Raw genomic sequence first — 13714 nt, forward strand, 5'->3', positions numbered from 1 at the left:
GTGGTACACATGAAGTTTTTCTTTGTCAGAAAAAAATATAAGGTTGATGATAGCTGGTATATAAACATTTGAGAGCTGTATACCTTTTTAAATTAAGTACAACATTTGAACACTCTCTAGTTTATTTATTTTTTTACAATGTTGTATTTATCAAGTCACATATCTAAAACTGTACTGAGAGAAATTGTTACCATAACTATAAGACTAGAAATTTTAATTACCTGGACATTTTTACTGTAAGACTCAGCGAGGTATTGAATAGTCATAAGGTGCTTCAGATATAACTTTATTATAAATTACCTCAATATGTTGTTTTCAAAAATGTAATTAAGAATTTTCTTCTACTGACTGTACCCTGCACATTAGAAGACTTTTTTGAACATGTTAAACAGCTGTAATTTAGCTTAATTTTCCGTATTGCTTAGCCTACTACTTGTACTAGCTTAACGGCAATAAAGATTTTATTTGATTACTATTATAGTATGGAACATAACATTGCAAACCTTTGGGTCTTGGCAAATAAACTGTTGTTTAATGCACTTGGCCTGAAATATATTGTTTAAACTTCACATGAGTTTAGAAGTGATAACACTAGTATGAAAATTATTAATTAAGATCTCTTTACATTAGTAATACATAATAAAGCCAAACGTCCAGACTTGCAATGATAAGACTCGTACTATAAAATCAAATCAGTTATGCTGTATAAAATAATTTTTAGAGAGTTAAAACAGTAATGGTGTGTAAGCTTCATTCTTATAATATGCTTTGATTTTTGAACATGCTTCTTAAGCCATTTTATCAATTATGTACATCTTTGTTACAACGTATTTTATCTGTAGAAAAGGTTTATAATGCAAAAAAAGCAAAGCTTACTTTTGATCACAACATATAATTTAACTACTATATCTCATGTTCCTGAAATTGTTTTGAGAGATTTTAATTTGCTGTACTTACTAGTTATAAACTGCAAAAAATCTATTTGCAGTTTTCCATGGAGAAATATAGTAAAATAAATTTATTTGAACTATTTTTGTTCAAAAGTTTTATTATTCTATTCTAAAAGGATTTCTGTCTAAAAATGAAAAAATCTGATTTATTTAGAAATATGAGACTAATGTAGCTTTATCTTACTTTCTAAAAGTCATTTTCATAACAATACTCACATTGTGTCAGCAATCAGTAGAACAGCCTACAGGTTGAGAAGTTATCACTTTGTGCAGGGCATTGACAAGTCATGGGTGCGGATCATGATGAGAGCTCGCGTGGTGCTGAATGTAATTGAAGTGTGCGTAGGTGACGAGATGATGGGCCAACTGCTGCCACACCTGCAGGAGCAGCTGGAGACCTGCCAGAAGTCTCTCACAGGGTATGTTTTGGCTGGATATCATAAGTCATACGGATTAGGAAAAATCCTTACTGCCATGTAAAATCATGTTGTAGACACTTTAATGTTTTAGTGCTACTTAGACATTACAGTGCTGAAAGTCCACACTTTGGTAGTGTCTGGTCTGAAATGCACTTAACCACTATTCAGAGTATTGGTGCAGTACTAGCAGCATTGAACTGATCTGTAACTGAACACAATGGCAATTAAGAGCTTTTAATTATATTTACAAGGTTTTGGTACGTTTTAAATATAGTACATATTATAAAAAATGTTTTAAAATACACAATACACTACAATACAATATTTGTATTTATAATGTGACAACCTGTTGTTTTATAAACATTAAAATTAACAAACATTTTGATCGATTTATTTATTTACTACTAGTATAGAATGAAGACAAAATAATACTTGTTTATACATTTAATGTAAGCATAGCTAAGGAAAGAGGTTTTCAATTTGTTTTTTAGTCAATGTTAAAGTAACCAATTCCTTTGTAGTATAATTCCTAATGTACATACTCACCGCAGAAGGTTGAAATGCCAGCCCTGCAGCGGCTGCATGCTCTGCGGCCGGCTGGAAATTGAGCCCTCCACTCCGCCCTGATTCATTGCTATAGTGTAAGCCCAATAATGAGTAGGAAGATTGTGCTGCGTATCATGTGTAGTGCCGGTTTTAATGTTTCTTTTAGAAAAAAACCATTCTTAGATTAACATATTGGTTCATTTTTCTGTCTATGTGTTATGTTTGTTGTTGTGTTTAGTGTATAACTTTTCCCCCCTGAGGGAAAGAGGCGTTTTTCTCCGCAAGTAGTCATAAAAGGACCTTTGTGCCTCCCTTACTTATGTTTGTGCTCTTAGAATACTTTTACAGAAGCCAATCATATTTGAGGGCCCCTGTTCTCTGATGTTCTTGGGGCTGAAAAGATATGTGCCTAGGAATTGTTTTCTACTTTAAGATGTGGCAAAACAATTAAGCCATATGTGTTCTGCTAATTCTTCTGCTTCTCCGCAGAGTCTGCATTCATCAGTCTGGCTAAGATCCACCTTTATATCTTCTTTCCCAATGCAAATGTGTTAAATAAGTATGCCATTTTAAAGTCTAAAATGTTTTTATTTTTTTAAATAAGATTTAATTAAGTAGTCTACAATAAAGAGTACACGTTTCTGAATTTTATTTTATTACCATTTATAAAGACTGTAAGCTAATATTTGAGAGAACAAAGTCTCTGCCACTGCATGTTAAAAAAATATTTGTACTGAATTAATTTTGTATCACTCTCTTAAATTTGATCAGTGTAAAAAAAGTTACATTGTTAATTTGTGTAATATTTTATAAACATTTACTATTATGCTAACTTTTTAAAGTCATAACTGTTTAAAATCCTTAACTTGAAATTACTGAGAAACTGTTGGTTTTGAAACAATTTTTATAGGCACATACAATAATTTATCTTTTAAGATAAGTCTAATTATAATTTGATTAGTTGAATATGCTGAGTTAATAAGTAAAATATTAATATTTGACTGTGAGATTTGTCATTGAGCATATCTATTTTTATTGTAAGTCTGTACTGCACTGTCTACAAGGGAAAAGTTATTTTATTTTATTTACAGAAAATGAAGTTTTAATTTAATTTGAAGTTTTTACCACACATTATAATGTAGGAGTGTTACGTAGGAATACAAAAGGGGTTTTATAGGTCTTGTATGAATTTTACTTTACTTTATCATTCACCTTAATTTGCATAGCTATTATGCAACTTTGGATATCATTGAATGTATGTGGAGATCCAAAGAATTTGAATTTCTTTGCCAAGTTAAAATTGGTTGCATTTGTGATAGGTCACGGTGTGATCTACTTTTGAACTGATTACATTTCCTATTATTGGTTCCATTTTAATGTACAAATTCTTTTTTTTATTACCATGCCTTGAGGTCAACATAAATAAATTTATTTTATGGTTTATTGAGATGTTTGAAATATTAAATTTCTCTCAACCTATAAAAAATATAGCATGAACTAAAATGTTTGAACACAGTGTGAACCAACAGTTAATGTTAGTTATGGACAGAAACAATTAAAACAGCTATGCATGTAAAAATATAGTAACAAACATTAATTAAAAGTAAAATTATTATTTTACTTTTGTAGAAAACTCTAAAAATATTGGAAAGAATTTATGTAGTATTATAATTTATTTATTTATATGCTAAACACATTTATACATTAATCTCAATCTCAATGTACTTAACAAGTAATGGCAATGCCAATAATTATATTGTTAACATAATTATAATGCCTAATTTTTCATTACAGCTACTTAGAACAGAAGAGATTGATCTTTCCTCGCTTTTTCTTTGTATCTGATCCTGCCTTGCTGGAAATTCTGGGACAGGCTTCTGATTCTCATACTATTCAAGCTCATCTGCTGAACGTGTTTGAGAATGTCAATAAGGTACCGTTTTTGAACAGTTCAAATATTCTTTTTTAGTTTCTTGTATTTTCTAGAGTAAATAAATTGTTCTTGGGTTAATAATAGTTTGAAACTGAATATTAATCATTAATTATTAACAGTGTAGCCTAGCTTATCCAAAAACCTGATAACTTCAAAATTTAATTTATTTAATCTCAGCAATTAAAAAAATAAATTTACTTGTGATACAATTTTTTTGAGTTAAAGTTGATTAACTTAACAACTCTAGAAAATTAATGATCAATCTTTTGGGTCTGAAATACTTGATTGAATTCCTAAAAATAAATTTGGAACATGTGGACTGATAAAATGATAACTAATGTAAGTGGCCATAAGTTCATAAATCATGTTATTTCAAAATTTCAATGTTGATTCCAGAGATTTGACTTAAGAAAGAGTCAATTCAATAATCTTCTTAAATAGGATGTTATCTTTAAAACAGTGTACTTTGTTTTAGAAACTTACATTTGTCTTGATCATATCACATAAAAACAGTATGAATTCAAACATCAGGACGCACTAGTGTGTTTAAAATGCATGCAGTCTCTCTTAAATGTATTATCAAATACTATGTCTTGCTTTGAAATCCATCTATAACTTTTAAAGTGAGTGACAATTTTAATTTTAAATTGTAAGTTATTTAGAATTTATTTTTGTAAAAACGTTTCTCTATATTTATTGATTGAGAATAGTTCACTTTTTCTATAATCATAAGGTACTTATTCTAGGATAAAATAACATATCTCATAAATGTTTAGGTTGATTTTGACGAAAAGGAGTATGATAGGATCAACGCATTCAGTTCGAAGGAAAAGGAAAAGATCCCACTGGAAAAGGAAGTGATGTGCCATGGTGGTGTGGAAATGTGGCTAGGCAACCTGTTAAGAGAAGTGAAAGCGTCTCTGGGAACCGTCATAGCAAATGCCTGGGCCTTCATGCATGAGCCTGAGTTCGACTTGCTAGACATGATGTCTAAATTTCCTGCACAGGTAGAAAGATAGGATATAATGCAGTTTCAGATATCTATATTAACAGATTTTTATTTGCAAATGTTTCAAATAAATTTTCTTTACAATTTTTTGTAGAAAATTAGTAGTTAGAACACTAACTGGAATTTTCATTTGGAGAACTTGTTCTCTCGTTTATGTAAAAAATTAATGCAAGCAATTTTGGCAGGTCGGTCTGCTGGGACTGCAGATGTACTGGACCAGAGATGCAGAGTTTGCACTGATCAATTGGAAATATGACAAAACGTTGATGAGGAAAACCAATGAGAACTTTCTCATACTGCTCAACACACTCATCGACCAAACCACTTTGGATCTGAGCAAGTGGGAAAGAGTCAAATACGAGACATTAGTCACCATTCATGTTCATCAAAGGTAAAATATATTATTTTTACAATTTATACTCAAATAATTAAATCTGGTGGGTGGAGGGAGAAGATTACACAATAAACTATATACAATTCAACATATACATGACCAGAACCTTGTCAGATTAAAGACGATTATGAATAACTGGAGGTATCATTATAAAATTGGTACATATACTTGTGGTAGGAAGAGGTAAAAATGGTTTAAATGGATTAACAAAATATTTAATTCACAATTTTATTGACACCTTTTCTAACCCCTTCACGGTTTTTGGTGTAATATTTTGTTTATAGTGATTGTGTAAAGTGTGCAACTAAAGTAATATTATGCATTCATATATTTTTTTCTGTTTTATTCTGTTGTCTGCTGTACTATTGTTCAACAATCATTTCAATGACAACCGAATGTCGCACAGTTAGTTCTGGCTTTATGTACTAGATGTCAGCACTTCCTTGGTCCTCTGTGATGAGTGTTTACACTTAGCCTAGGTGAGTTCACTGTAGTCGCAGAGTGCAGACAGCTATGGCATGTTGCTGCATATCACCCGTCATTGAATATTTTATGGTTTTATTTCTAGTGTTTACAGTATCATGGAAATATCTGAGGTACAAATAGACAATTGGCTTTGTTTGCGTGATGATACAGACATATAAAGTTATAGTTACAAATCTTTTCAAATGATATCATGTTGAGTTTTCTTAAACTTTAATTTTGGTAAACATTACCTTTGTAGTAAATTTATATCACATTTGTCGATAGTTATGTAATATCTATATATTTATAAATTAAATATTTTCCATGAGCCAAAACCGATTCATTTACATAAAAAGTTAAACACACTAACCTCTGAGCCACACCTACTAGCAATATAATTAAAAAAAGTTCACTTCCAACAGACTTAACCCCTTTAGCCTCAATGTCCAATATATCAGTGGTTTTGCTAAAATGCTCAATGTCCATTATATTAGACATATCCAAATTTTAATGTGGCTATCTTATAAAATATCTACAAGCCATGAGGTTCAGTGCAGCGATTGGTAAACAAACCAGTTACATAGAAAAACCACAAACATTGCAGTTAGCATTGTATTTCATCGTCTACGAGAGCAATTTAATTGTCTATGTCAACCATAAGATAACATCAATGTGACAAAATGTGCAGTGTTTAGTTTGTGCCATTGAAATCTGTTGTTATTGTGTTATTTGTTGTTTGTTATTATTATTCAAAAAGTGTAAACATTATAGAGAAAATTCTCCAGTGAGTGAAAATAAGAATATAATAATGGAGGAATTGCAAAAACAAGTCTCAGTTCATACTTTAGGCTATATCTTTCATTTACATAAAATATAAATATTATGTTATTTTCCTCGTTTTTTACATTTTTGAGAAATATAAGTTTCAGTGTTATTTTGTTGTACAATTTTTATAAATTCAAGAAAGTATGTAGGATGTAGTGCTATTGATGTACAGTATAATTGAGAAATTTAATTAAAAACTGCTTGTACAGCAATAAAATGAATTGGCTACTACATATCCTGTATCCATTGAAGTAAGTTCTTCAGATTTTGTATATGAAACTTTTTTTTTTGTAACTGTTTAAGAATTCTTTGAAGAGAACAGAACTTTATTGTTTCTAAAAACTATTATAAGCCATTTCATTCTATACTGACTACAGGACAATAATAAACACAGCTGGCTGAAATAAAATAAAAAGTTAATGTTTTATGTAATTAGGCCAACCAGAAACATTAAATATATGGTGGATGAGATTATTTAAGAGTTCACAGCTTGTTCAGAGCCAGTGCTGCTATCTAAAAGACAACAGCAATGTAGTCAAAGTTTCATTGTGAGACAGTTCTGTCACAGCGTTATTGATAGACTTTTACCACTTTTTCCGCAGTTACACATGTCTTAGCATGTTAATTGGTTAACATTTTTTAAATTTTATATGTTAATCTTAAAATTAAATTACAGCATTGCATTTGATTCATGATTTAAAACTATCACATCTATCAACCTTATAAAATATATTGGTTTACTGTCACAGGGACATATTTGATGACCTTTATCGTATGAAGATACGCTCCAAGGATGACTTTGAATGGTTGAAGCAAGAAAGGTTCTACTTCAATGAAGAGACAGAGGAGTGCTTGATTCGCATTACTGATGTGGATTTCACTTATCAGAATGAGTATTTTGGTATTGTCGATCGTTTGGTCATCACCCCGCTTACAGACAGATGTTACATCACACTGGCTCAAGCTATTGGTAATGCTGAACAGCGTGAAAACATATAGCAATTTATTGTTATTATTAATCTTTGTAATTAAATTGTTAAAATGAAGGATCTTACAGAAATGAAGAGATTATTTGGAAAATCTAAAATCTCTTCTCTATTTATGATGCATCTCATATTATGGTTAGAATTTTTATGAAGACGTCACCCATATTTGTATGTATGACAATCTTCAACTTTGATATCCCTGGAGCCTCTCATTTTGTCTCCCTAATTTAACTTTAAATACTTTACCCACTCTTATCCAATGCAGATGAGTTTGGTTATAAACAGTTTGTAACATGTGCTCATTTGGTGGGCCCCAGAAAAGATATTCAACCGGACCCCGTCATGTTCCACCAACGTGCCGAACTGTTCATCGGCACAGTCTTTTCAAATAAATATGTGGCGAGGCTCGAGCTCTGGTAAAATTGTCTGAAAAACCTGGTCTGAGTATGGGTCTGAATGTATCCAATGTAGTCTATTTTCTGTGTAATAGTTTATTACATTAAAAATCATTGGAATACAGACTATTACTACATGAGGAACTTTACATACTGTCACAATTTTGATACAAGTTCATCACTGATCAAATTTAGCAAATCCTCTGAGTTATAGTTTTTGTGCGGTAAACTGATAATATATTTTTGTGTTTTAACAGGAATGTCGATGGGTGGAGCTCCAGCAGGGCCAGCTGGCACTGGGAAGACAGAGACTACCAAGGATATGGGCCGCTCGCTGGGCAAATATGTGGTGGTCTTCAACTGCTCGGATCAGATGGACTTCCGAGGTCTTGGCCGCATCTACAAGGGGCTGGCACAGTCCGGATCATGGGGTTGCTTTGACGAGTTCAATCGTATAGAACTGCCTGTGCTTTCTGTGGCTGCCCAACAGATCAACATTGTGCTCACTGCCCGCAAAGAGCGCAAGTCCACCTTCTTGTTCAGGTGATGTTTACATTCTAATTCGTAATTTTACTCTCTTTATTAAGATTAGGTTTTAAGCATTTTGATTGCTGAGTTTTCCAAGTTATGTTATATCTGATAAGATACGAGGGGGTACCCAAAAGTAACCGGAATTGTAATGCTGGCAGCCGGCAGCGTGTAGTACACATTCCTGCCGCTAGGCGTGTGTCGCACAACCCATTGCGAGCTCAGTGACCCCAGTTCCATTGTCCTAGTGCATTCTGTTCGTTCGTAGTGACTGTTTTCGCTAACCCTGTTTTGTTCTTGTTTCGTTTTTTGTCATGGCAAGTTTAAGTGAACAACGTGCAGCTGTGAAATTTTGTTTTTTACTTGGTAAAAATGCTGCAGAAACTATTTTAATGTTGAATACAGCTTACAAAGATGATGCTATGGGGAAAACTCAGGTCTACGAGTGGTTCGCTCGATTTAAAAATGGCGACATGTCGATTGAAGACAAACCTCGTTCTAGACGTCCATCAACCTCTCGAACGGACGAAAATGTTGAGAAAATTCATGAACTTGTGCTCACCGACCGTCGACAGACAATTGAGGAACTATCAGAGAGTAGTGGGTTAACTTGGAGCTCGGTTCAGCGAATTTTAACAGGAGATTTAGGACTGAAAAGGGTTGCTGCCAAATTTGTTCCTCGACTTCTGACTGACCATCAAAAGGCACATCGAGTTGAAACTTGCCGCCTTCTGAAAGAACATCTCGAAAATGATCCCGATTTTCTGGAAAAGGTAATTACTGGTGATGAGTCATGGTGCTATGGTTATGACCCAGAAACGAAGCAACAGTCAAGCCAATGGAAGTCCCCATCTTCACCTCGTCCAAAAAAATGTCGGCAAGTCAAATCAAACATCAAAACCATGTTGATTTGCTTTTTTGATGCTAAAGGCATTGTTCATTCTGAGTTTGTTCCTCCAGGTCAGACTGTCAACCAAACATTTTATTTGGAGATTTTAAGAAGATTGCGCAACAGTGTTCGCCAGAAAAGACCCGATTTGTGGCAGACTGGAGACTGGTTCTTCCACCACGACAACGCACCGGCACACACAGCCATCTCAGTTAGGCAGTTTTAGCCAAAAACGGCATGGTTCTGCTGCCCCACGCACCTTACTCGCCTTACCTCGCTCCATGCGACTTTTTTTTATTTCCACACATGAAAAGAGGCTTGAAAGGTCAACGATTTGACAGCGTTGAAGAGGTTAAGAAAAAAACGAAGCTCGAGCTTGCAGCCATTTCTAAAGATGACTACAAAAAATGTTTTGATCAATGGAAATACCGTTGGGACAAGTGTATTAGTTGTAATGGAGATTATTTTGAAGGAGATAAGGTCGTATTGTAAAAAATTTGACAATATATAATTTTTATAAAATTATTCCGGTTTTTTTTGGGTACCCCCTCGTATATTTCTAAGAGATATACAGTGTCCCTTCTTAACCCAAAGTCTGTACTATTTATTACCATAAGCACTGGTTACGCAGACAGATGAGAATATATATATATGTATTAATTTTCTCATTCTACAACAAAACATACATCAAATGAATGAAAAACTTATATCATTAAGTATCATAAGCAATATAATTACACTTATCAAGACTGACTAGATGCACTAAATAAAAACTGAACAATGTATTTAGATTTAAAAAATAACTTAATGTAACTTTAAGTTTAATAACAACTTTAAGTTTTTAATAACGTGATGTAAAAGTAACAATACAACTTCTTTCATTCGCATTACACATCTAATCATTATAAAACTTGTGAATATACTGACTTATGTAAACAGCAGAAGAGAAAATTTAGGGCCTCCTTGGCACTTGTCCTGTTTGAAGGTTCCAATTATTTAACATTAAAATTATTTTATAGCATCCAGATGGTGAAAGAATGAATTTTTATTTATCTTTCTTTGGCCAATGTTTTTTCTTACTATTGGTGTTTCTTTGCTTGCTTAGTGCATAAGAAATTATTGAAATGAAAATAAGTAATAGAAAAGATGTTAGAAAAAAACGTTAAAAATTTCGCTGTATGTCTGAGGGCATGCCTTTCTTTAAGCAAAATAAAGATGTAAATACTTATGGTGTACAATCTTAACTGTTAATGCTGAATCTTAATTAGGAAGTCAAGGTAAAATGTTGGCAACCACTCTCTAAGTCTTTTCAAAAAAGTTTTAATATTCAGTGATTCTTTAATATTGTTTGGTAATTTGTTAAAGAATCTCTGTGCAATAAAATTTAAAATTCTTATAAAAAATGTAGAATTTGATTTTGAAACTGTAAATTGATTCCTAGATCAATTGCTTGTATTGTATATTTTTTGTGGCACGTTACCACAGCAAAATTTTTAACTCCAAAAGAGGGGGAAGTGAATGGACTGTCTTTCCTTTATTTAATATTAATCTAACTGCTTGTTATTGTTGAATATATATTGCATTCAAAAGGTATTGTATGCATAGCCCAAAAAAAGTGATTCCATAATCAATTCTGCTCTGAATTAAAGAAAAATGTAGCATACACATAACTCTTTCATTACATAATCTTCTAAGAAAATAAAAATACCTTAAAACATTATTAATTTTATTTTTAAAATGATTTATGTGAGTTTTCCAACTAACTTCACTGTCAAAAAATTCCTAAGTACTTTATATGCATTGCTGTATCAACTACAGCAGAACTATTCTCGATAAATACAGTTTGAATACCTAGACACTTAGCACATTTATAATGAATAAATTGGAGTTTCAAAGTAGATATCTTTTTGTGGCTGAAATGTATACATTTATTTTTTTCTACACTTAGTAGTATTTGAGTCATAATGAACTACCACTGAAGTGCTTCTAAATATTTTCCATGCTGGACCTTATACTGTTCCAGGTAGATTCTGAATAGCAGAGAACTTTATGGTATTATTGCAGTGTTCTATAATTGCCTTTTCACTATCCTGACTTCCGAGAATAGAAACCTTGTTTAACTTCTCTACAAGAATGTGAAAAATACTTGAGGGAAAAAGTATAGAACAGTTACTCTTTACTGTTCTTCATATTAATGTACTAATTCATGCCAACGTTTTATGTCTGGTTTTTCTAGTGTGCTTTACCATATGGAATGTTTCAATGTGTAATATGGGCTCAGTATAATGTAAATTATTAGGATCACTCGTGATGTTACACAGGTCTACTACAGGTTATGAAACCTAAATTTAGTTAATTATATCCATAATAATTTAACTTGAGTTAATTCACAAAAAAATTCTATTTCTATGCAGTGATGGTGATACAGTGTCTCTGAATCCAGAGTTTGGATTGTTTATCACTATGAATCCTGGCTATGCAGGAAGACAGGAACTTCCAGAGAACCTCAAAATAATGTTCCGCAGTGTTGCCATGATGGTCCCAGACAGACAGGTAGCCTTGCAAAGTTTATTGGTTCTTAAAATATTTTTTTATTTTTACAAAATTTTTGTGAACTTATATTTTACAATTTAGAATTTGTAGTGATGTTTTTACAAGTTTATTTTTCTCAGTTATTTTACATAAGTCTTCTAATATATGAAGTAGTGTTTGCCATTTTTTTATATATTTTATACATTTTCAGATTATCATGAGAGTGAAACTTGCTGCTTGCGGGTTCAAAGACAATATACAACTAGCGAGAAAGTTTTTTGTGCTATACAAACTTTGTGAGGAGCAGTTGAGCAAACAGGTGCATTACGACTTTGGGTTGCGGAACATCTTGTCAGTGTTAAGAACTCTGGGAGCGCAGAAGAGAGCAAATCCCAGTGATACAGAGGATACCACTGTGATGAGAGTTCTTAGGTAATTCTTCATAAATACTTGGCTATTTTTACAATAATATAATTTTATAAATATAAATTGTTAACAGTATTACAAATTAGAACATAAAGTAGAAAACAAGTTAGTATTGTTAAAAATTTCCCTTTATTTATATGTTGTGTAAAATTTGTTTACATTTTTTAAATTTGTATAAATATTTTGTCAATGAAAATTATGATTATCTCAATCTAGTTTTCAAAAATGTTTTAATTTTTAGTGTTTAACTATTAAGAATGCTCTATTATTTTTCTATTTTTGAATATCGTTAAGGGATTTGTTTAAAATTGTATAAAATAGAAAAATATGGCAATCTATTTCATATGTACATGGTTGTTTTACTCAGGCTAAAATTTAGATTATTTATAGATTAAAATAGTCCTTTTGGCTCAGTTAGAATAATTAGGTACATTTTGTAATATTTATTATTAATTTGTTTTTTAGAAATACAAGATTCTAACTTCGTTTGTACAAAAACAATTTTTGTAAGCCCTCAAGTAATGGAAGTTGTGATTTTTTTAAATTTTAAACATTCCACCATGAACGAAATGTACCAAACTGGCCAATGAACTTAGCTGAGATATTTAAAAGCAATTTCTTTATCTAGTTTAAACCCTTTTCAGCATTTCTTTTGCCAGTTCTTAGTGACTAAAATATTCATATGGGATTTATATGTAAAGGTATCTTTAAAATCACTCGAGATACAACAAATTTGTTTATAACAAAATATAAGGAAATTTTATATGTAGAGATGGGCTGTTACGTTTTTTTTTTAACTCCATAACTTGATGTATTGAGGATTCTTGGTACTGGGGCTCTTTTCTCTCTCTATTCTAATACCAACATTAAAAATAATTATTAAAATCAACAGAAGTGCGTAAAATATGCTTGGAATGTCTTTAAGCGGAATCTCAAATCCATTAAATTTTCAAATAATGCTATTGACACCAGTTAATCAAGAGTATGCAAATTAATACCAGAGGTATTATTGTTCCACTTTGTGTATGTGTATGAAAAAACATAGATAAAATTATAATTGTAGTTTTTTTAATGTTTTGCTCACAGTTTGATTTTATATAGTTATGATACGCACCACCGTGAGTCTGCTGTGTCTATATGCGGACAATAGATGATCAGCAGTACGCAAATTACAAATTGCCATAACGTGTTTTATTGTATTTTTTTGTATGAAAACATGTAGATAGATATCAAAATCAACAAATTATTCTAGTTTTGTAGATATACAGGGTGTATATTATGTCTGGAAACACCCAAATATATCCTTTAATAATTTAAATATAAATTTGAAACCTCTTACAATCGTGATAGAGATTGGGCATCTACTTTTTGGAACAATGTTTTGTTATGTCACACCAACGGGGGACGTCCTGCCGAG

The 13714-nt window shown here is 31.8% G+C and overlaps 1 protein-coding gene across 1 annotated transcript in view; it reads left to right on the top strand.

The window, feature by feature from the left end:
- The window catches only part of LOC124355822 (dynein axonemal heavy chain 8), a 154570-nt gene that overhangs the window by 58678 nt on the left and 82178 nt on the right, over positions 1-13714 (top strand). Inside the window, exons 26-33 of the mRNA XM_046806976.1 lie at positions 1224-1369; positions 3710-3848; positions 4625-4855; positions 5043-5248; positions 7291-7511; positions 8180-8465; positions 11754-11892; positions 12083-12303. Coding sequence (XP_046662932.1) covers positions 1224-1369; positions 3710-3848; positions 4625-4855; positions 5043-5248; positions 7291-7511; positions 8180-8465; positions 11754-11892; positions 12083-12303 — 1589 coding nt within the window. The remainder of the gene's footprint in view (positions 1-1223; positions 1370-3709; positions 3849-4624; positions 4856-5042; positions 5249-7290; positions 7512-8179; positions 8466-11753; positions 11893-12082; positions 12304-13714) is intronic.

This window comes from Homalodisca vitripennis, chromosome 2, assembly GCF_021130785.1.
Source record: "Homalodisca vitripennis isolate AUS2020 chromosome 2, UT_GWSS_2.1, whole genome shotgun sequence".
Lineage (NCBI taxonomy): Eukaryota > Metazoa > Arthropoda > Insecta > Hemiptera > Cicadellidae > Homalodisca > Homalodisca vitripennis.